The 25,142-nt window shown below is 38.3% G+C and overlaps 1 protein-coding gene across 1 annotated transcript in view; it reads right to left on the bottom strand.

The window, feature by feature from the left end:
- CEP112 (centrosomal protein 112) overlaps positions 1-25,142 on the bottom strand; it is a 135,037-nt gene that overhangs the window by 41,958 nt on the left and 67,937 nt on the right. Inside the window, exon 20 of the mRNA XM_026046715.1 lies at positions 11,308-11,538. Within this exon, the coding sequence (XP_025902500.1) occupies positions 11,308-11,538 (231 nt within the window). The remainder of the gene's footprint in view (positions 1-11,307; positions 11,539-25,142) is intronic.

Here is a 25,142-nt window from a genome sequence, read left to right as displayed (position 1 = left end):
ACAATAGGGGTGATCTTAAAGATATTCTGAATTTCAATGTTTTATTCCTGACTGGAGACAAAGTATATTCTATGGGTCTGTTTCAAGGCAATGACAGCATTTTATTTTATAATGCCTTTAACAAATTACAATGAGCAAAGTACTCGTAAGTTGTTTCCAAGTCATTCAGAAACTCCAAGCTCCCTTACTGGACAGGCCTACTTTTTAAGAGCACTTATGTTCTAAAACTGCCCATGGAGATAGCACATTTACAGCTGCCAAAACACATTTAGAGCTGCCAAAAAGTAGGTGCCTAAAGCTGTGACACTAAAACCTATGAATATCTGAAGAGCTAAMCTTGTCTCGTGAGACCCACAACACGTTGGCAGGTTGTGCATCAGCACAAGGTGCACAGATGTGACCCTCAGCAGAAGGCAACTTCTGCAAGGTATATCATGGTGGTCAGGCAAAAATCTCTCATCCGGGCAAAGACACAGGACCTCTTTTCCATTATCTTCTCTTCCCACAGAAATACACAACTGCTCTCTCCTCAARATCTGCAACTCAGCTAATAAAAACTACAGGCTGTTGCTTTGCAGCCTGAGGAGCCGTCAATCTACTCCCCTGGGCACATGGAGCAGCGCGCCACAAGAAAGGCCTTTTTCCTTAGATCTTTTTGTAAGGAAAGGCTTATTGCAAAGTAAACACGCATAGCTGAAGCCACTGAACATAGCTGAGCATTTATGTTACTCCCACCTTCACAAAGGGGAAGGTTTAAAGCAGACTGGTGTACCTGAACGTCGCTTTCCCTGCTTCCCTCCCAGCCAGGTGAAACTTTTCCTTTCTCACACCATGCTTTGCACCAAGCACAAGCTGCTTCTGTGCTGCTTTGAGGGTCTTCTCTCATTTTCAGGTTCCTTGCTATTTCCGAAACAATACAGAACGAGAATCCAATCGGAAGGAGCATGCTTGGAGGGTCAGGCAGTGTTCATTAAAGTCTACCTCTTTTTATAGCAAAAGGCAGCTCTGCAAGTGAAGTTAATGGCCTTCAACTAGGTGCTCGTGGGCTGGAGGTACCCGAGGAAATTCACACCTGGCAAAAACTCATCCGATGTGTCAGTTGTAATATCCACTTTTATAATATAAAAGGTTTAAATTGGATAAGCCATAGAGCAATCCCACTGAATCAAAAATTAAACTCCTGTTTAGTTTCACATAGTTAATACMTATTTTAGCTAAAATTATTTGATTATGACAATTTTACACGCAGTTATTTTATTAGAGTGACAACTTCTGCATGAAAAAGGAGATAATGGCCCTGTTACAGTTAATTGGTTTTAAAAAGCAGCTGCGATTCTATAACACGCCTTAAAGCATCACATTGTGGTTGCTGAGCAAAACTACACCGGCTTCAACAAAACATTTTGTGTGAAAATTAAAAACGGTATTAGCACTAAAGATGTGGTATCTGAGCTAATGGGGGCTGTTCTAGCACAATTTGATTTTCTTTTTCTTTTAATGAAGTAGAAGAGCATTACAAAGAATAAAAGAGCAAAAAGGATTGATCACAATGGATCCATATTCCATAGAATATACCATGTTTTGCCATAATTACAAAGTTTCATGGGCTGTCTTTAAGGTATATGATATAGGCTATGAGAACAAGTTTTAGTTGCACTGAGCTCCAGTCAATGGAAGAGAAATGCTTTATTTACAGTCAACAATCTGCCTAATTTTTGTCAACAAATGCCAAAACCTGACCTAACAAAAAAATTATTTAAAGGATTTCTGGGAAGGTTGCAAGTAGCAAGTTAAAAAAAGAGATATTGGGATGGCTTTTAACTTACCAAAAAGAAAAGTGGTGTTTTTTTTTTTTTTTTTTTTTACACTTAATGCATCAATATATTTTTCATTTTAAAAGGAATATTCATTAAATAATTTTTGATAATATCAAAACTAACCTTCAACCCAAATATAGCTAGCTCTGTGATATTTAAGGATGCATGGTGAATTCCCTGCTCCTCTCTAGATGAATCAGTGGCTGATTTCAGGGGCATTTCGGCTTGATTGCAATCTCCCCAGTGCAGATGACTCACGAGCAGAACCCTTGGTCACTACAGAGACCCAAATACCCCCTGCGCCCTCACGGAGAAGCAAATTTAAGAAATCTGTTTAGGGTACTAACATGAAATAATCATTTTTCAAAATGCCTGCAACTAAGTGATGGCCATACATAAGCTGATCCTCCGTAATTAGTTAGATAAAAGTGTAAGCAAACTAAAAAAGAAAAAAAGAGAGAGGAAAATATCAAAGGGTGGGGGAAGGAGAAGAAAGAAAACTTGCTCCGGGGAAGAAGCAACTGTTCTCTGATGTGCAGCAAAGAATTTAACATCAAAGAACTAATGTAAATGGGGTGCATTTACCTTAAAAAACAACCCAGCACTCCACATTCTGCTGTATTTCTATTTAAGTTTGACAGCATTATGCTTTGTACCAAAATGCGAGGTGGTGTAATTTGACAGATGTCAAAAGAAAATGACCTTCAGAAGGGTGAACTGTAGCGATTTTTGTTAGCAAGTATGTTAAAACACTCTGTACAGTATCTGCTTAAACTTTGCAGATTAACAGATCAACTTTTAAGTTCATCTGATTGTACAAAAACGTAGTTTCAGCCTCAGAGCCTGAAACCCATTTTCCTTATGCCCCTCTAACAAAGATAGTAGAGGACTTTCTATGCCGATACCCTCTGCCTTTCTACGGCTCTCCCCACCAAGCAGATACAACATATGGAGAGCTGAATCTCCCTGTCAAAGTGAAAATAGCATACCAGTGCAAATATGTAATTTGAGCCACTAAAAGACTATTAAAAATTGTTCAATACCCAAAATGGTGTTAACAGAATAATTAGTCAAGTACCAAATGACTCCAAGGGCTTTGAAAATGAACGATAGAAATCCCAATCTGTCATACCCACAAATCCTATTAATATTCTACTTTACATTCCACTTTTGTAGGTCTATAAATCCTTTTTTTTTTTTAAAAAAAACATACATCTTTAGGGAAAAAAAATGCTCATTCATGTGCTAGGAATTTTCATTGGAAAAAAGAAAGAAAAAGGGAGTGAATAGAAATGAATTTGAAACTTTACCTGTGCGAAGAATTGCCTTTTTGCAGTATTACAATTTTATACTTAATGGGAGTCTATTGAAAGATTGTTGGACCAATTTGTGCTTTATTTTCAGTCCTTTTTATTTTTTTGTCTGAAGAAATTTGAACCAGTTGAGTAATTCTAATCATTCTGAAAATTAGAACCCTGAAATGATTAAACATTGTCATTTAACTCTTCCAATAATTCTTCTATGAGAGCCCAACTGCATGTGGTATCTGAGGATAAAGTTATACAATTCCTACACTAGCACATAATAATTAGCTTCTCCACAGTGGAATTAACTGAACGTCTTTCTGATTTTTCTGCTTACTTCTAAAATTCTAGGGAACAAAAAATAATGGAAAGGGAATTTCTCTTCAGTGTGAGATGCAGTCATATGATTCACAGCTTTACCCACCAATACTCATGGTTTCCAACAAGTTGATTTCTCAACTTCACTACTATTGAAATTCCTGACTTCATTAATATTGACATATTTAARTTTGGAGAGCCAAACATTTATATAAGAATTGCACGATTTGATGTAAAATACATTTTTTAGAAGTTAAAATACAAACAATAATATTTTTATATGAGCCTAATTTTGCAACTTGTGACAAAAGATGGAGGGGACCAGTACCAAAGAGGTGACATTGATCTATGATTCAACTCAGTTAAAGGCTACTTAACAYAAACTTTACAATATACACTTCTATCAGGAGCTCAGAAAGCCATTCATTTTATCAATTTATTTCAGCTAAGTTCATGCTCCTTGATTTTTGCCAGGAGAGGCTACACAGACTCCTGAAATGACTATGAAGAGATCAAAGAGCAGTGTTTATTTTTTGATTCCCTCTTGCTGTTTTAAGTTGAATTTTGCAGCAATTAGAAACAAATGTTAGAAAGATGATCATTAAAAAAACCCTAGGCATGTAGCATTTGGGGAAAAAGTCTTTTTTAGACTGAATAAACATCGAAAAGCAAAGGAAAGAGTTGGTATAAGCAAGTTGCATCGCAAGATGAGYGCCCAACATCAGTTAAGCTTCTCCAGCTGGAGAGACAAACATACAAAGTAAGACAAAATCCCTAACCAATCTATGATTGGAAGCAATCAGTGTTCCTTTGCAAGATTACGCTGGATTACTTTTTGTAGTTTTAAGTACAACAAAGCTTCCCAAAAAGCACATTGCAACCTCAGAGAGCCAGGCAGCATCACTGTCCCACTGCCCAACTATGGACGCGGCCAGCAATTCCCAGCTGAAAGGAGAATGGAATATATTGCTCAACCACCAAAGCAATTAGACACATAAACCAGACACTGGGAGACTCTTGGCGTYCTCAATGTTTCATTATTTATCTCTTCTCTGTTCTGCAGCTGTAGGTCAATTAACTCCTCTGAACTAAATACTGGAGAACTCTTTTGGGGATTTGTACCTTATTCATTTTCAACTGAACACCCAAATTCATTTCAAATTCACACAAGAACTGCAACAGTTTCACTTAAATCAGATTTTCTACAAGTTAAGCACCCCTCCTACACTCAGATGTGATTGTGAAACTACTTTGATCTCTATTCCCAAATTTATTGCTCTGTGTAATCCATGACAAAATATAATGTGATTTACTGTATCTCTATATGACAGCCCAGCAGCTGACAGAACTTAGTAATTTAGCATAAGAAAAAAAACCTTCTGGCACCAAAATATACAAATCATAATTGAGGCACTTTAGTATCACATTACAATGAGGCATATGCAGACTGATCATAAGAACTTCAAAACAATTGTAATTCGTTCTCACCCGTTTAATGAAGGTGGGTTTTATTCCACGACATGTTCTGCAGCTGTAAGCAAGTCATTTTGGAACACTTTTGTTTTTTCACATTAAAGACTCTGAAGAACTAATAACAGCATTTTACCCCTTTCCTATTTCCCAAACACTCCTTCCCCGGCAAGAAAATAAATAAATAAATCGAAAGCCACCTGCAACGTTTCTGAACTAGAAAGACGAGAGGGAATTGCAAGCAAGTGTAAACAAGGACTTCAAATTATGCCCCAATTTTAAACATCTAGTAAAGATGTTCTAATTATAAACACACACATTTTCTAAAATGAAATCGTAGTGAAAAAAGAAAGAAATTCCAAAGGAATAGTGACACCAGCCAGGTTACCATGGACAAAGTCCCCCGCGAGCTTGTGCTTTGCTTGTGCTAACCCTCAGGTGCAGAGGACTTGTGAAAGTCATTGCACAAGTGATGCGTTACCAATGACACTTGCAAGAAGAGAGGAGCACAGGGCTCTCGGCATGGGCTGCAGGAGAAATTCCCAGTCAGTATTTACTAATTCCACGTAATAATTGCAAGCTCCTGCTGTCATGTCTAAAAGACAGTTGCTCATCCCCAAACGGATTGCATAAATACAAGCAAGGAGCGGTGGTAAAATAAAGTAAAATATGAAATAAAAAAATATAAAAYAAAGCAGGTAAACTGGGTGAATACGAGTTAAAGGCTACAGCCTGTCACGGTCTCACTAAATTCCAGAGTGTGGAAGTTACAGGAGTCAAAGCAGAGAGCTCCCAGGTGGGACAGATTTCACACAGAGTCTCAATAAGGAAGAGAGTCTGAAACACTCAGCAAAAAGCACGGGAGACTAAAGGTGAGGCGACTGTGCGTCAGCACGAAGCATCTCCTGCGAATACACGTAAAATGCTACCTGATCTTCAAATTAGTAAATGTTAAATAGCCTAATTTTCRTGGTTGCATCTGCTTTTCTACAGTGACATTTATACCAATTATTCCTGGTTTCTACGAGGCAGCTTTATGTACATGATGGATGGGCAGGAGAGTTTTCTGTTGTTTTCGCTTTGCTTTTCTAAGAATTTTTGTCCACGTAGGTAGAAGTGCAGTTACTGTGTGAATAACTGAGCCTGGTGCTTTGAARCAGCCCCAGCAGGGAGAGGGACACACATTTATTTAGTCTCATTTCAGGGAAATATCTCTGGGAGATTTTTCTACAACGTTCTTCGTGTTTGGCTTTGCTGACTGAAGACTCCTCCAAACAGCTCCCCTATGGGATGATGCAATTCCTGGGACCGCGTTCCTGCTCCGCTGTCATCTTTTCTTTGGGAGAAAAAGGAAACAGAGCAAAAGGGGACAACACTAGAGAGGAAACTGGTTTTCGCCCTCGTCTGTGAGGAAAATTTTATTGCAAAAGTTGCTTTCTTTTATGCTCTGTAAAAGTGCTAGGAAGATAGATTAAATAATGAGCACTTCTTGAGCCTACGGACTAACTTTGCTATATAGATTCTTCTCCTTTTTAAAAGGCGTTTCTTTTTTTCTTGGTCTTTTAGGTTCCTGGCGGATTTTTTTCCAGCAAAGCCAAAATATCATGATCATTTAGAGTAATATTAGTTAATGAATCACTAACACAGTGTGTTAGAATTGCTCAAAAGCCAAATGCAAGCAAATATATTCACACTGCAACAGAATTATAACAAAACTATTATTATTCAGGAACAGTAGAGCAGAAGTTCTGTAACAGATGTAATAGGTGTCAGATAATAGTGAAAAAACAGCCAAGAGATGAGGGTCTAACCAACTTCTCTTGGTGAGAAACAGAAACTCTTCAGATTATTCACAGCAATGACAAACAGAGCAGGCCTAAGCCGAAGCATCTACAATACTCAAACATTTTGAAATTTCAGCCTAAAAAATTGCACATATCTGAGAACTGGTGGAGAATTTAGAAGAAACCAAATACTTTGAAGTGTCTCTCGGAGTATCTCTCGAATCTTTGAAGATGTCAGACTTGCCCTTCATCTCCTATTTCTCTGATAGTGCGGAACAAAATCCTGTCTGTGTGAGTACTGCCAAGAGTGCCAGCAAAGATACTGTGAATTGAAGCTATTTCCACACCAGCAAAAGGAAGCAAGCCCAACGTTAAAAAACCCTTGTTACAGAAATACATCGTATTACAAAATAATAAGAGAATAGTTATTGTTAATTAGGGAATTGGTCACTTACAGAGCGCAGCACTTTGGTTTATATTCCTTTAAATGTTAGCTTTTGAATTTCCTGGGCATTTTGCTTTTATGTGGAATTCCGACCAGATGTAGGTGGAGTGATTTTAACAACTAGAGACTACAAAACATTGCAACTGCCAAATTTTGTTTAAAATAACAGAGACTTCAGAGCCCCACCAACTGCTACATCATTAAAATCCACACGAACAAGGTCTGCCCGGGTTGCGCCCTGCCTTGGAGACCACCCCTCCAAAGGGACCCGCTTCACAAGGCGATGGAAAGCAGGACTGCAGCTTAACAACGAAACCTCTGGCTCTCCTTTTCGGCTACAATTTCATCCCGTAAGCAAATATGTGCGCGGAGGAGAGTCAATACACAAAAATGTAAATGACTTCTCCACAAGAAAAGCAGCATTGAAAAAGAATTAGATGTTCTTGGAACCTGCCGAAAGATTTAACAGGATGAGTCAAAGCCCTCTATTTAAATATAGAAAATAAGTCGTAAAAAAGCTAAATGTTGAAAATTATTCAGATAGAGAAAAATCCCTTTTCTCCCACTCCAATGGGCTGGCGGCGCGAGGGCCRCGCTTGCCGAACACCCGCTGCCCTTGCCAGGAAAATACCACAGCTGAACGCTCCAAACAGTCCTGCTGGCCAAGCTTCACATCTGCACGCACTTACAAATGCAGTTGGTTGCTCAGAAATTTCTGGCAAACGTGAAAAAATGCCTAAGTTTTGCTCAGTTTGTGCGGCTACACCTGGCTGGTGGGCGCCCATGCTGCAAGTGCTGTGGGCGCAACCTAGAGCCCGCCTGCCACCCYGCGAGGCAACTGGTCATTAGCAGAGCTACGGTTTATAAACCATAAAATATATGGTTTATATTTTTATTTCTTTAAAAGTGTATGTTTCATTTCATCGTAATGAGGTACAACTTGGAATAAAAAAAAATCACCATCATATCAGAAAACACTATAATCACTTGATATAAAGAACTGCAAGSAAATTAAATCTGTAAGAGCTTTAGAAGAAAAATCTCTGTGATTGAATGCAACTGTTCTTCTAAAATGATCTTTAAGACTCCTTAATTAATATAAAAGAAATAATTTGGAGAATTTTTCAGTCATTTTTGTGTTAGAGACTGATAACAGATATSAAAGTACTGAAGTCCTAGGAACATGGTAAGGACTCCATGCCGCAGTGCTGAGGTTTCTCTCTGCTTTGTGTTCAGCTTCTCAGGAGGAAGGAGGAATCTCAGAGGATTTTAGTGTCTGCTGTCCTTAACCATGAGGGTGGCTGTGCATTGGGGACCCTCGGCATCCTCCATCACCCACATGAGCAATAAGGTGGTCACACAACAGAGCAATGGCAGCTCATCCACTCAACACCCAAGYCCCTCACCAAACCTGTGACACTGGCCAAGCATGGAGATGAATTAGAAGAAAAATGAGGCAAAGCTGCACCCTGTGCCAAGGGACCCGCTGCTGCTGGGACATGAGCCCCGGCTTTGCTGGGTGCAGCTTTCAGGCCAGCAGAGCCCCAGAGACATCTCAGAGCCACCAGCGCTTAGTCCCGTCCTACTCATCCTAGTGCACTTTCACCAGCTCTAGATATTTTTTTAAGGAGTTAAAAGTTTTTAAGGAATAAAATGAAGTTCAAGMGAARACAAAGCCTGCGACAGAGGGGCTCACAGGAAAATTAAGGACCTTTTGCTTCAATATTGTTTCCACAACAACAGATGACCTGGTTGTCTTTCCTCTAGTGCGGGTGACACAGCGTCATTTGGCAATGGGTTAAACACCTTCCCATTTATCACCCCCTCCTGATTGCGGGACGCAATAACTGTCGCGAGATGGATGCTTTTAGAACCACAGCCTCAAAAACATTGCTGTAGAACCTTTATTGAGCAACCTGCTGGCGCTATCTGCAATCCCAAACAGAACGAATCAGATAAAGTGCTGTGATGATGATTGATGTGCTATCTTAAAAGTGGAAAACATGCTAGATTTTAAGCAATGGAAAAATGAAGGTCCCAGTAGAAACATTAGGTTTATTGCATTTTTGCAATATTTGCTCTATTTATTTTTGCTCTATTATTATCTATATATATATATAAATATTTTCATAATCTTGAATAGAATTGACATGAAGAAACTAGCAAACTAAAGAAAAGTTGGAGTTCTGTGTGAAAAAAAAATGCACCATACTTTAAAAAAGAGCCGAAGTGGGAGCTTTTTCAAAAGTTCTGTTCACCAGTTTTTCCTCTTTCATCACATTCAGGTGAACAACAACCCACAACTGCAAGCAGCAGCACATAGAGAAATCAATACTGCTCAGAAACAGGCCACGGAAAAGTCAGATCCCTCATTTGGGAATGGAGTGACCTTCAGGAAATCCGGCGAGTCATCGGATCACAACCAAGCACCAAAATTCAGCCTCCCATTGCATTTTTAAGCAATCCTTACGGGGGTGGCAAAAAGAATCATCTTAATTTAAGACAGATTTTCTGCCGTTTATCCTAAATTACAAAGTCATCAGATTTGCTAGGAGAATCAAAGATTTGGCGTCAAGATTCACATTGCAATTAAGGTGCTTTTTTTTTTTTTTTTTGCTTTTTTTTCTTTTATAAGACAAAACCTCCTTCAAAGTTCTGTGGACTTTATAGGATCAGGATTTCAACTAATTTAGCTTAAAACTGTTACTTTTGAGCGCAAGACGGGGTTTGCCCACTAAGCTGCTTGGACTTTTGGACTTTGTGGCCACTTTCCCCAGTGTTTCTTTTGGGACACAGATGCAAAGACTGGCACAAGGGGATCGGAAAGTAGTGCAAGGTCTTCCCACATGTCTGTGAAAGACCACAGCAAAGAAAAGATGATGCTTTTTGTTCTCTAGGCAAAAATAAAGGAGGCCAAATAAAAAAAAAAAAGTCATTTTCAACACCAGTTAATTATAACAAAGCTTAAAATTAGTACTTTTGCTCGCAAAAAAAAAATAGAAAAAAACCCCAACAAATTTCTGTCAGGAATACACTTTTTAAAAATGACTATTCAAGACTACTAAAGATATTTTCCTATGAGGGATTATTTGTAACTTTAATTTGAGGATGTAAAGAAGTTAACTTTTCTTTTGCTATACTACACATGTAAAAAAAAAGATCAAAGAAAGAAAAGAATTGAGATTCAAATTCCATTTTTAAGCAAAAATGACAATGTCTTCCTGAGTTAAAATTAATCCTTTAATGATGAATTTCAAAGGTTTAAATACTTTCCGTGACCTTGGCTTTAAATAATTATGCCAAGCAGAGCTTTCCTTACATTCAGAAAAGATTCTGAATTGTTGATCACAGTCATTTTAATGGCTTCAGGCTGGCTGATTTCCAACATAATCCTCCAAATGCTGTTTAAAATTACACACCAAGAACCTGATGCAGGTAAATGAAATGTCAGCTCCACAAAGGCGCTCAAAGAGCACATGCATAGTGTTAATTTGTGCCACTATACATCACTTTGCAAGAAAACGTATCCTTTATTACATTAATACATGCAAAAGATCCTTAAACAAGTATATGCTTACGGAGATGCAGAGTTTACCATAAATATTAAGTATGTGTTTTAAGCCTGGGTTTTGAAATAATGCTAACGTGCTCAAGTTGCCATCATCCTAATGTGGCAAAATACTTGAATTCCTCGTGCCTGTAAAGGACAATCCTCCGCAGTCGGTTTGAGGAGGCAGCAAATATTTTGCACAAATATTTTTTTTGCACAAATATTTTTTTTTTGACAAAATACACACGAGCAAGCAAAAGCAGACCAAGCATTGCTAGTAATCAGACCCATTTTGCCTGGTGGTTTAGCTTGAACCTTTGCCCCCCTAAAGGACCTATCCTCTTTTTGATACAGAGGGGAAAAAAGCCAATTTAAGCAGAACCTCCCCTTCCTGCTCTATGTATTCCAATGGAAGACAAATGATTAGCCTAGTCCTTGGCTAGCTTTACCTGGGGAATCACCTGAATTTTTTAAAATCCCTTCTGCTGCCACATGGTGCATGTTTGTTTTATAAACCCAAGTGAGCCCTAAACATTTTTCCTTAAAAAAAAAAAAAAAAGAAAAAAAAAAAGAAAAAAAACATTATTTATGTGACTTTTGGTACGACTGCTCCTCTTACCTTTTCCAGGGCTTTCTCGGTTTCTGCAGCATGCGCCTTCTGCAGGTCTAATGTCATTTTTTCCGCCTCTGCTTTGAGCCTGCTCACGGCCGCCTCGTGCTCTCGCGCTGCCCTCTGCTTCTCCTCCTCGCGTAGGACGCTCAGCTCCACGAGCTGCTGCTTCCGCTGAGCCTTTACCTGCACCAGCTCTTCCCTCAGCTTGTGGATCTGGGCCTCCATGTCACACATAACCTGGAAGCAAGAACAGAGCAAGGTGAAAAAAAATGCCTCAGACAAGCTTTTAGTTAGGGTAGGGAAAGGGTTTTCTCTTTCTCTCTTTCTCCTTTGCCTCTTTTCTTCCTCTTGCCCTCCTCTTCCTACTCGTAGATGAATGTGGCTCCCTCCTGCCCAAAGCACAGACACAACAGGGAGTTTTTCTAAAGGCAACAGGGGAAAAAATTTAGGTTTGGGCCATAAATATYTCTTTGTTCCTTCCCAGATTTCCTACTTTTGGTTTTTCTTCCAATTCTGCATAAAATTACAGCAAGCATTACATGCACTTATAAAACATGCACTACAAACAAAGTCATGCTCATTTTGTTTGAGCATCTTTGCTTTTTTTTCCCCCCCCGTAACATTAGTAGAGCAGCAAGGGCTGCATTACTTCAGGTTTACACTTGCATTAGTTATTTTTCTAATTGTGTTTCTTTTGCAGCTTCTTAAACAAGGTGCATCCTACATCTCTGAAGCCACCTGGCATCCTTACAGCTACTTGCAATATACTGATCTTGCAAATATGGATGTTTCAATCCATAAATATAGGTCTGAAAAGGAATAAAATACAATATTTCTATAGTTTACTTCCTTCCCCCCCTTATTTTTTCCATTTCTCCCAAGCAACTTGGCAATTCCCTTTCATAAAAGATASGGTAACAGCAAAGGTGACAAACCAATGCCCTATCATGCACAGCAGTGGATTCGCTTCAAATTTACTGAAGGTTTCCTAAGAAAACCTGCTTTAAGATTACTCTGTTCTTTAAAATCCCATTGGCTCTGAGTGCGAGTAATTGCTTCTAGAGTTGATCTAGGCCCAACTCCTTTTTTTCTTTTTTAAACATTATTACTATAGCATCTGTAATTCAGCTAAACTCTTTATTTGCCATGTCTGAGAACCACATTACAACATATCTTTGAAAAATGAAATATTCTTTCCTGACCAAAGTTGGGAAGTGGTTGACTACATCAGAAATATTGCCCAGTACATTCATATACCAGGACACATTGCTATGATAAATACTGCGATCCAAGAGAGAAAATTGAGGGTTGAAAGGCTGCCTATTTTTTCAAACTATTTGAACTATATGGTGTTATAAAAGCCACAACGATATCTCCCTTCAAATCTTCAACGGTATCATTAGACTATCATGGATAAAACATGTATTAAATAATAAAATATTAACTGTCTCAGAAACTTATCAAAGAGTGGCTTTATGCTTCCATGCTTTCTTAATTACACATTGGCATCATTCCCCAGCACGCCGAAGGTAAATTTCTGTGTGTGTGTGTAGAGATGAGCACGTCATTTGTATACAGAAGTATAACATAGGCCACATATTTTAGCTATATCAGTATTATTTTAAACATATGTCCTAAAGAGTGTAATACGCACTCCRTCCTTGTCTTCTTTTACTTTCTCTACACACACTTAATTTTTAAATAGAATTTTATACAGTCACAAGCTAAAGTACATTTTAGTATATAATCATCATGCACAATAGACTTTTTAGTTCTTTTCTTTTTTTTTTTAAGCAAATATTTAACTGAACTTTCCCACCCTCGCCCCTTAAGTAAAAGTTTTCTTAAACTTACTACATCTCTCAGAAGATCCCCAAAAGCTTTGACAAACCATTTAGGATTAGGAATCACGACAACCTCTCAGAATGCAATGAAAATTCACACAAATCATGTCAGTGCCAAAACGGACCCTGGCTGAATCCAGRGTCGAGCGCTATTTCTTCCTGCTTTGCTTCATTCTGCATGCAGTAATTCTGATACAAGAGCATTAGAAAACTTAATAGCACCATATAAGACTTGCTAGTGGCACAGGGAGACTCTAAAGATGCAGATTCTCAACAGAGGAGTCAAGAGACGGGGGGCTGAACGGGCCAAGAAAAGTAGCAGTAATTAATATGCAAAGGAGTATTAATGTTGGACCTAATAGATGGCAAAACCCGATTCGGTTCTATTAGGAAAGAAGAAAGACTGAAGACGGGGTGATGGCAGCGAAACTAATATGATTAAAGGAGTCCTTTTGGAGCAACTTCACTGCTAGTAAGATGATGTTAAGAGACATCTAATCTCTCCAAACTGACTGGAAAAAGCTTACATTGACAAGAACTGTGCCTGTGATCCCCAATTACTTTAAAATAAGTCTAGTTCTCACAGCCAGATTTCCCCCCCCCCCCCAATAAACAAAGTCCCTGGCAAAAGTAGCTTACAAGTCATCAACTTGCTGGATACGACAACTTTGTGACATGGATATCTTAAAACTATTGAAGGAAATGAATCCCAAACTTTCCAGCACTGAGATGCTGCTATTCCAGACGCCAGGTTTAATAGACCACTATTACACTTAAATAGGGGTGAATTAACATTTGCAGAAATAGCCTAAGATGACATATTTCAGTTGTGAAACATCCATGAAATAKAAAACTTAAGAGCAACTGGCCTTCCTTAGCAATACCAGGGGGAAAAAAATAAAGATGCAATTATGAAATCTCACTTGTCACGTCTGAGATGTGACAGCCTGATGGTTCCCTTTTCTGACTATAAAAGTAAACCCTGGTTATCAGTAGTAATTAGTCAATTTTTCTAGCTGCCCAACCTAGGTTTTTGGACCATGCCTGCCAAACTGTTCACACGGCCACAGCATTAACCTGCATATGAGAACTACTGTGAGAAATACAAATGTCAGACACCCCAACAGAACTGGTTAGCTGCTAAACATAAGGCTTAGACATTGAAAAAGATTTCACAGTACATAATAGGGCCACAATGTTACAGCTTCTTCCTGCCATTTTTAGACACTAAACTTTTTTTTTTTTTTTTAATAAAAAACATTGAGGTTCATAATGATTCCATGGGACAGTCATCGCACAGCAGCATAATCCAAACAGGAAAAAGAACGACTGCTAATCATCATAAAGGAAAACAAACAGGAAGAAAACAATATCTTCAAGAATATCCCAGCTAGAACAAAAATACATCAAGTGTGTGACAGGGTAGAGATGTCATATGGATTTCCATGGCACATATGTCAGTCATAGAGCTGAAGAAACTACCAGCTAAGTTGGAGATTTCTATTTCTGTTTCAAAGGAGTAACTTAGAGTAACTAAGAATATCTGGGCTGAAATAGTGTCATAAAACGGGTGGGTCATAAGCCCACAGCAATTTGCCTGTAGGGAAAAAATAGACTTGAAAGCAAAAAAAAAAAAAAAAAAAAAAAAAAAAAAAAAAAAAAAAGAAAAAAAAAGAGAGAAAAAAAAGAAAAAAAAGGTTGTTCCGTCACTTTGGCCTATTTAAAACACCAATAAAATGTACTGCATGTTATTTGCAAGGAAAACATGTGCTCTTAATTTTAAGAAGTAAATTGCATAACAAGATATAAAGCTGGCAGAAAGTTTAAACTGAAATCTATTGCTGCAGTCTCAAACTGCTACAGTGACATGCAACAGAGATGAGAAATGGACTGAATGACTAACAGCCCGACCAGAAAAAGTTTATTCCCTTCATTTTTCAGGAGCTCCTACTGCAACCACATGAAGCATTTATTTGGATCTGCCTCTGAGGAGGAGGCTGGAGCATGACCGAGTACTTTATATTCCCAAGGACGGCATTCATATATTCCATTCTTGCTCTTTCAATATATTCACACTAAACCACATCCACCCCATCCCTGTATTTAATTTCAAATAGTGTTGAGCACATTTTAAACCCACAAAAACACGGAAATTCAGAGTTAAGATAAAAGGCACTCTTGAAGTATTTCCAGGGCTCAGAYTAAAGTGATTCAGGTGGTGCCTCAGTTGCATTTACAGTAAGCTAGTGATTAATATCTCACAGCAGATGAAGTTAGGGTGGGACTTCAGTGCTCCACACTCAGGTCATCATTTAATACATCACTTTACTAACTAGTTTTACTTCAACTAATACAAGAGGTGCACAGCAGGGCTGCAAAGAGGAACCTTGTTGYTGGAGCTGCCTTCTACATCTGAAGGGATAGCAAATCCAAGCTGACACTTTAAAACAATTTTGAATTAGCAACAGTCATTAACATTTAGTAACTTAAGTAGACTTAACGCCATCTTCTAAATACAGTTTTATAATTGACTCATAACTCCATTTTAATCAACTATATTAAAAAGGTTTTCAATACTAGGGCAACTTCAATTAAAATATGCTAAGAACTTCTTATCTATTTCTTCCTGAGACTGTTAAAATCATTAATTTGCCAATATTATGAATCCTTATATTCAGAGGTACAAATAACCCTGGGAACATAGAGATATATGAGAAAGTACATTTTAAATATCCTATCAAGCAGTCACAAACAAGATGCTTCATAGGGATCCTATCGCAAGATATAGAGCTGAGTTTTTAGGGAACATCCCTGAACATTCCTGCTAGGAAAAACAGAAACGGTATTTGGGTAGTAACTGGTGAAAAAGAGCAGGATGGGAAAGGAAAAGAGCATCAAGATTGSAATTCTAAGGAAAAACATGGAAGTTACTATCATGTACCTGCAGAATAATGCCTGACTAATGTTAGTAGGATTTCTGCATTTATTCTTTTACTATTTGTGAAAGTTTTTAAATATTTTTGCTCTCTTTTTCTTCCTCAAAATGTCATGTCAAGTGCAAAGCCAGAAAAGCATCAATCTGCAGGGAAACCTACGCCACAAATGTCATGCACGTTATCACATGGCTAATGATGTGGCAGTGCCCACATTAACGGGGATCAGTAATAAACAGCTATTTACTTTCACAGCGCAATCTATTATACTCTCAAGTTTAAATGCCTTTGGGTAAGAACACATAGGCCCATAAAAATGGTAATTAAGGCAGCAGATAAATAAGAGGGTGTGAAATGAAGTGAAAATGAGCAAGAGTTCAGTGAGCAGCAGATAGGCTTCTGCTAAGAGCGTTTTCCAAAACCAGGAGCTGCTGTGGGGCTGGTTCTTCAGGATGCAGGCAAGGAAGCAGGGAAGCTCTGTGATGGCTGCTGCTAATGAGAGAGTAATTAGCCCTGGTCACTCATCTACAGCTTCCTGGAAGCAGTAAAGCATCATCAAAACCACACATCTATGAAATGTTACATAAAGACCCAAAATAAGGTATTCTCAAGTGGCTTCAGGTCTGTGAAGAGGAAGTCTGCTCACCACGTTGGAGCTGTTGCACAGCTTGGTAAATAGAGGGCATCTTTCCTGACAAGTGAGCAGGCTGCAGTGATGGGATGAAGCTCTTAATGTGCTCATAAATCAAGGGTTCCTAACGCAGAGCTGCAGTCACTACAGCAAACAACGGGCAACTACTTTCTAGATTCAAACAGACGAATATTTGGTGGCAAAAAAACCCCACAGGTAGGAGTGGTTCAGAGGGCCACCACCATAATCATCGTAAAGCGTTTGCTGTTCAGCTGTGTAAAATGTGAGTCCCYGTATTACCGGGCTAATGCGAAGGTTTAAGCACATCTCAGCGCCACGCTGGCTTTTCTCACCTTTGCAAATGCACCTCTGACATCTGCTCTGAAAACTCCCACTAGGATTTGCAAAGTAAGGTGTTGAGCTGCTAACTTACATATTTCTTCTATTAATTTTAACAGCTTTAAGCTGCTTTTGTACATCAAACCATCTCTAAAATCCTTCACTTAGACTTTTTGAACATTGCATATGCTCTGAAGAATGTCTAATGTTTGTGAATCTGATGAAAATGTAGTCAAAAGCACCATTTTTTTTTTTTTTTCATCTCACGTACTTAACACAGCCCCAAGAAAAGTCCAGCACCGCTTAAGGCTGGATATATGGGCTTGGATTTTATTTCTTTGTAATGCCCTTGCCGTATCTTGTCTTCTCTTGTTCTGCAACTTAAGAATTTCTTGAAGCGGGATAGAACTGTTGACTCATGAAGGACAATAAAGTAAAATTACCTTCTGCTTAGTTCTGTTTTCCAAGAAAAAAAAAAAAAAAGAAAAGAAAAAGTACCTATCCATGACATTCTTGCAGAAAAACATGCTTATACAACATTCTTGTAGGTTATTTCAGCTCCAGACTATTCATTAGCTTTGCCACATATTTCTGAGGGCTGAAAAGGAATATGCAAGGCACAGGTATCAGAATTCCAGTTGAAAAAGTTGCATTAAAATAAGAGCAACATTCTTCTTTCTACGACTATATGCGAGAAAGGGGCCATATATTGTCAAGATCTGCGCTGACATGTGGCAGCAAGTAAAGCTATACATTTTGATCTTTTTTTTTCCCCCAATAAAAGTACACAGAAATAGATGTGGACTTTTAAAGAAGCCAGTGTAGCTGTCTAAATCCCAGTATGTGTCAATGAGATTTAAGCTACAAACTACTGGGCTTTTAACAAGAAGGAAGAGAAAGAGAAAAGAGAAATCAGACATCCATTTGAAGAGCTCCCCAAAGAGCTTAAAATTAGCAGAGCTTATTTTGACTTCTAAATTTACATAAGTACACTTGATTCTAATTTAGTTAACAGCAGCTAGAAAGCAGAACTTCATCTAGGTTGGCTATTGTTACTGTCTTCCTAACAAGATTCCTTTTGACAAATGGAAGAATATCAAGCCTACATGGGGAAGAAATGAGAGTAGAGCTAAATAATAAGGTGCATTTTTGAAGGAAAGGATCACTTACCAAGTTGAAACTGAGATAAATGCAATTAAATTGCACACTTAACAGTTGCAAAATCTAAAAAAAAAATAGCCCTCATGCATGGAAGAGGGCTTCCAGATCAGCTCTATATTATTCGACTTGATTTTAGTTCCTTTAAAATAGATTAATGTAACCCAAAAAAGCACATTGTGCTCTCTCCTTTCTCTTTTTATCTATTGACAGAAATGTTTGCCTTTTTATTTTTGTTCATGTTAATAAACTTAAGACACTACTCATGGACTTACATGGAAATGACTAGATGGAGGACATCGCCTTACATCTTTCTGAAAAGATTTTTGAGAAGAGAATATAGTTAAAATATGAAGTAGATTAAAATACTAWATCCAATAGCAAGTTTGGTATATTGTAGAAACTGTAACAACTTACCCCGAAATGATAACTATTAAAGAAAACTATAGCAAACATTTTCATGTCAAGTTTTCTTGATTTTCCTTTAAGTAAAAAAATAAAGTTTGATTTTGTGCATGTCAGGATATGAAAGGAAATTAATTCTTTCTTAAGAATGTTAAAGACTTGTTCAGAAACAACATCAGAGCAAAGTTTGCGCTTAAAGTAAAGAAAAACTACCACCATTTAGGGGAGAATAGGGCATTCTCGCAATAGAGATCTTTGCAGAGACTGGGAAGAACTACCCATCAACTTGATAAGGGAAGCTGGACACAAATACTCTTAACCAAAGCATTTTTTAAAAAAACATTCGCATTTAAATTTCCATGCATTAATTTGAAAGCATTTCCTGAACAACATGCAATTCTGATTTAAATGCAGACACGATGTATTACAGATTTAAGGATTACTACAGACATTCATCTCTATGATGAAGCAAAATTAAACATATTATATGATTTCCTTCTCAAAAGAGGTGCAGGCTGCATCGACTCTAAGAAATCTGTCTTTTCCCTGACAGCTCATGAAAAAGCACTACTACAAATAAACAAAAGCAGAAAAGCATCACTGACAGCTCTCTCTTTCAGACTCATTTGTTTAAATTCCTGCTCTAAACAGATATATGTTCAGAGCACCCTATAAATATTATGCCACATATCTCATAGGAGTTTTATGGTAACTCCAACAAAAAAGGCATTGAGTGCCAAACTTGACAGGACAAATAGAAGACATAGGACACAATCACAGGAGGGAAGAGGTTGGAARGTCCTCTGGAGAGATCATCTAGTCCAACYCCTCTGCCCAAGCAGGGTCACCTAGAGCACGTTGCACAGAGTTGTGTCCAGGCAAATTTGGAATATCTCTAGAGAAGGAGACTTAACATTAAATTMTCACAATGAGAATTYGGTAGCTGTGTTGCAATGAGTAACYTGATTGAGGCTGTAAGAGTGAAAAACCAAACAGCCGCTGGAGAAGAAGCAAGAGGAGTCAGACATACCAAAACTCTGAAGACTACAGCTTACCTTCCTCTCTTTTTCAGAGGACACTACATGATTTTCAATTTCTTAAGATAATACTTGTAGAAATGCAAAATTTGGACACTAACTCCTGTTCAAGTCACTTTCCATGACCATCTCAACAGATAATTGAAGGACTTGAGGAAGACTAGGACTGAACATTTTACAACTCCAAAAGGTAATCATTGACTTAAATTAAAGAATCTGACGCTGTCAAAGTATCAGAGCTAGTAGACTGGAAAAAGACTATTATTTTTTTTTTAAACTCCAGCATCATTACATGAGGCCAGCTAAGGAGTAAAATGCAGAGGCTCCCTTGGATAATAACTGAAGATGACTTAAATGCACCGACCTGTGTGTACTATTCTGCTCTACTAAAGAGCCTAATACACCACGAAACTCTCTCTCRTTACTGATGTCATGCTGCTATATTGAAGATGACAGTCTTTAACCAAGCATGAAGTCCTCATTCTGGGTCTCATGAATGGCAGTACGTGCGAGCAGAAATCTTGAAATCCAGCAGCTTCAGAAATGGGTGGCATAGTTTACAGGTTTAAACTTAAAAGAAATAATCAGCTTCTAACTTTCAAGAAAAACTCATTTCTGCAAGGCAATAAAAACAGCTCCAGTACTTCTGCTAAGCAACATGTGGCATTAAATTCTTATTTATATGTTAGCTGCTCACACACAAGGTGCAAAATTAAATGCATATGAGCAGCTTTCGACTCTCCACTCATTAAATCAAGCCTTAATTTGAAGAAACATCCTGGTTGACCACTTTTAGTGTCAATCTGTATCCCAAACAGTTAAATTGTCACATCCATGTGAGGGTGAACATCCCACACGAGGAAGTCTTTACTCCAACATAGACAGCCAGGCAAAGACCTCAGTTGATGACATCTCAGAAGTATTTTGTGCAGCCACAAAAGCTGAGACTGTTTCTGGCCTCCCTTTCTGGCCCTTCAAGTGGCCTTCAAATGTGAGCAGCACTTCTCCCATCAGCTCTGCTGTGGCTCCTCCAAGTTCAGAGACCTTTTGGAAGCACCGCGCTTCAATTATTAGTTCAGAAAGACAAGATCAATCCCAGGATGATCTGCAGAAACATAAATGAAAACTGTGTACAAAACATTTTTTCTTGGAATTGAGAGTATTTTTTGCTCGGTATCTTCCTCTGGCACCTTGACATTGATCTCTATCCATTTCATCCTTCTTGGTTTGTCCTTGAATTCAGTTGATGCCACTTTCACTCTGAATCACAAGTAGGTCACTGCATCCTGAAGCAGAAATGCCTTACACTGTAAGCTTATCTACAGAACTATCTCTGAGCTATTAGCCTTATAAAGAAATATTAACTATATAGTTGTATTTAAAATGAATACATGCTAAAAGGGCAAACTCTTTGAAATAGCAGTAAAATATAAAATCATCTAATTGATATATTTATTTATGGAATTCCATRTGTATATTTAATAACCCTGAAAAAGAAAGGCTCAAAACTGTTGACTGGGCCACAGCACCAGCTGAAGTTGCCTCCTTTCTGCRTAAGGCTGAAGCAGGCATTGTTAAGAGGACATCCTCTGCAGACTTTTGAAGTCTGTTGCTTTGGCTTTTCTGGAAAGGGTTATGCAGAACTCACTGCTACTGTGAGCATTCCTAGGTAAGAAATCACAACTATGCATCAYGCTGCTATTAACATGAAGCATGAGGACTGGGAACTGTTAGAGAGAGATTTCTCGAATGCCGTGACGTGGTGTTTTTGGCAAAGGGCACCTGATGCTTTGAGAGATTTCAGATTTCTCTATGTACAAGAATGATTTGTGCAATAACAAAGGCTACCACTACAAAGGAATAACAAAATTCTCAGGTAAATTTTGCTGAAACTCACACACAGAAAAAATGCATTGCCTTCCATATAAATAAGTAAACTGGAGGCCATCACTGATGAATGCTACATATTTTCTCCCAAGCTCAGATGCAAAGGATGCCAAAGAAACGTTATCCCAAGTGTGCGCTTGCCCTGTGTTAGAAATGATATTAATCTGATAACCATCCAACACAATACTCAGGTAGGGGAGGTAATAATTAATTGGTACCTTTTTTCCTCCCCCTCTCTTAGAATTTCAGATGCTGAAACTGTTTTTCCCTTTATTGAACCAGCTCGGCCTAGACTAGCTTGTCCCGCAGTGACATGTATATTGAATACAAATCAGACAGCATAGCTTTAAATCTGTGTTGCAGCTCTCATTTCCAATTCGAGAACTGTACTATAATCATAAGCTTCTGGTGGATGAAAGGAAATCAGCTCTCTGAATATTAGCTAATGCCACATTTGCAAGTCCTGAAGAGATCTGTGCTGTTTAAAAAAAAAAAAAAAATAGATCATTTCTCGTGAACCTATATATATGAATTGCTTTGTACTGCTCGACTGATAGAAGCGATGCCTGTGCTGGGATTAAACCCTTTTCATCATAAAACCTCATCTGGTTCGGAGTCCAAGTCCATCAAACCTTTTCCCTTTAAAGTCCCGCCTTTGATTCTACATCAATTTATTCAAACCGCAGCTGGGTGGCTGAAAACGAAAGGACAGCATCATTTAAACCAACCATGTTCCTAACTTGAAAGAAGGGCTATAATTAAAAAAATGGGCATAAAAGAATGGAAATGGGATAATATTTTTTAATGGTAGTTCAAAGGCCGACAGATGTCAGAGCCTTTGAAGATGTCAGTACACTGAGCAAGAAGTTGCCATTAAATAGTTTGCCTGAGAGGTGAAGCAGCTTTTTAATGACTGAAAAAGCCCTTGCAGACACATCCTTGTGTTTTTAATTTGTCAGAGTTTCTGCAGTATTTTCTGATTAATGACACATGATTATAACTGCATAGCATACATATTTTTATACTTGGTTAAATGAATACTTTATTCCACATTCCTTCAGTGCCAGATAAGAACAGGAAAGCTCTGCTACAGAGTCCAAAACTATTCAGATTGCTCAAATATTTATGGTAATTTGAAGGGATTGGCCAGATACAGAGCTACTATGTGTTGCTACCTTTTGTTCTTTAATGGTGCTATTACTACTGCCATCACGATCTGCATGCATTAAGGGAGCATGTGACTGCCTAATGCATTACACCCTTTCTGTGCACTAAACAATCCAAGCTTTCATAATTAACCGATGAACAAAGTCGCATCAAATCAAAATAACATTTTGAAAAATTCCTTAATTCATCCTAAACAATGCAAACAACAGCTGCCAAAGGGCCATCAGGGGAAAATGAGCTTTATGGGGAAAAGAACTAGGAATATTGCTAGGAAACATCATGTTCTAAAGGAAAACACAGATCTTTATGGATGCAGATAAAGTCTCCATTTTGGACTGAGAAGATGCTAGTGCAATACCCTTCAGCTTTGCTAACTCACCTAAAATTCTTCTATTTTCACCGTGAACACGAACTATAACAGCACAAAACTCAGGAACAGTTTCTTTTGCTCCCAGGAAGGGCAGGAAAGGCCTGTGCTGCGGGCACTGCATCCTACCACACCTCTTGGCAGACACTAAGCAGGAAAATATGGTCATTACAGGAGATATTGATTAACGTACTCTTCCTCCTGCTCTTCCAGGCCACATTCACCTTATTAATTAGATCCAAAGCAACAGAAATACAACAGGCTTAGGTAAAACTTAACAGACAGATGAATCTGAGGAACCTCATCAGAGCTCTGATACTTGTCGAATCAGTCACTGGATTTGCCAGAACATTTAGACTATTTCATAAATATGAATGTTTGCACCGTAACAACCTACATCAGAAAGCTCTTTGTAACGACCATGCTGCCTACCGCTATGCCAGGAGCTCCTGAGATGCAAGGAGGACAACTTGGATTGAGTGCTCACTCCTACTCTCAAGTTGCATTGTAGTTGCAGCTACAATTAACATGAGGAAAGCTGGTGTGTAGAAAGCTGTTAGCCACATCTATTTTTCCTATGTGTATTCAAAACAATGCACAGTTATCTAACTGCAAGAGCAAGTACAGGAAATACTGAAAATGAAATGTCTATAGATGCAAAAAGAAGAAACTTGTAAGAATTCTGACGTTCAATTCTCCCCAAGTTATTTACCAAATTAAAATGGATTCTTGCTAGGAAAAAAAAAATGCAGCTGCTTTAGGACTCTGCTATAAAGAACACGCAGAAGTGAACAACTAGGAAGCAGGGACRATTCTAAATCAAATTTCTAATTAAGTTGCAGCCTGTCTTCTCATGCAGGTGTTTTAAAGTTAACTTAAAGATCAGGTTTAGTTTTGCTGATCAAATTAAATAATGTATCATGCATCTAGAATACTTCATCGTCAGTCTCAAAGATCTGAAACCTGAATCTACAACCCTGACATCACACACTTTCACCACCCAGGCCAGAAAATAAGTGCTATGAGCTAGGAGAGCAGCCATTCAGATTCTATCCATTAGAGGGCAATAATACACGTACACACCCCACCTGACTGACTTGAAAGAAATACCAGTATTTTCTCTCATGCCAATGGAAGGAGACAGCTTGGATCCTGTTCCTGCTCCTTCCTTCTCCCCAGCACTGATACCCAACAGAGCAGCAGCTGTTAAACTCTGTAMACGTTGCAATAACAAATTATTCCCTAAGAATGCATTGTTGATCTTGCTGAGAAAACCAGTTTTAGAAGGATTACAGGTATCCGCTACTAAATCCAGCTTGAATGGATCRAGCAGCTTGCATTTATATAAGCATTATATAAAAGATCTCCAACTTTTAACAGATATTTTCTTCTTTCTCTTTTTTTTTTTTAGTCACATAAGAAACCATAACAACAGCAACAACTGCAGATATGGCAAATATGTAATGTACTCTGGGTGTCTTGTCATGAAAGGACATCACACCAAAACATTTTTACCATGTCGCTGCTGGAGTCACTTGAGGGAAGCTGCTCATACACTGTTTCCAGTGCTTTATTCCTCAAACCATGCCAATGCACTGATTAACTACGCGTTGTTTATCGTGAGTCCTCAACCAGCTGCTGTTGCATCCATTTCTAATACTCTCGAAGCATATTTACGGTATAAGCTTACTGGGACTGGAATTGTCTGGTTTTATATTTTTACTAATGCAATGAAGTCTCAGATCCTAAGAGGATTCCACAACACAAATAACCCCCCTCGCTCCTGGAGCTGCTGGCTGTCAACATCCTGTTAGTCACAGGATCGCTGCGGATCACGCAACAAGCGCTCCACAGTCGCCTACTCCTTTAAGCATCCAGACTCGTTTGATTCGTTTTTATTAAATATTACTTTACATTGATCAGTCTGTGTTTCATTACAAAAGGCATTTGGGTAATGATTTAAACTAACAGCTGGTCGTTTCCACCTCAGCTGCTGAATAAATACTGTTTTTCTTTTATACTAGAGGTTTAACCAAAGATTTACATTCAGCTTCGCTAGGTCCAAGATGAAGA

This window comes from Nothoprocta perdicaria, unplaced genomic scaffold, assembly GCF_003342845.1.
Source record: "Nothoprocta perdicaria isolate Ctin4 unplaced genomic scaffold, notPer1 scaffold_46, whole genome shotgun sequence".
Classification (NCBI taxonomy): Eukaryota; Metazoa; Chordata; class Aves; order Tinamiformes; family Tinamidae; genus Nothoprocta; species Nothoprocta perdicaria.
Note: the sequence above shows the minus strand (reverse complement) of the source record. Positions and strands in the feature narration are given on the sequence as shown.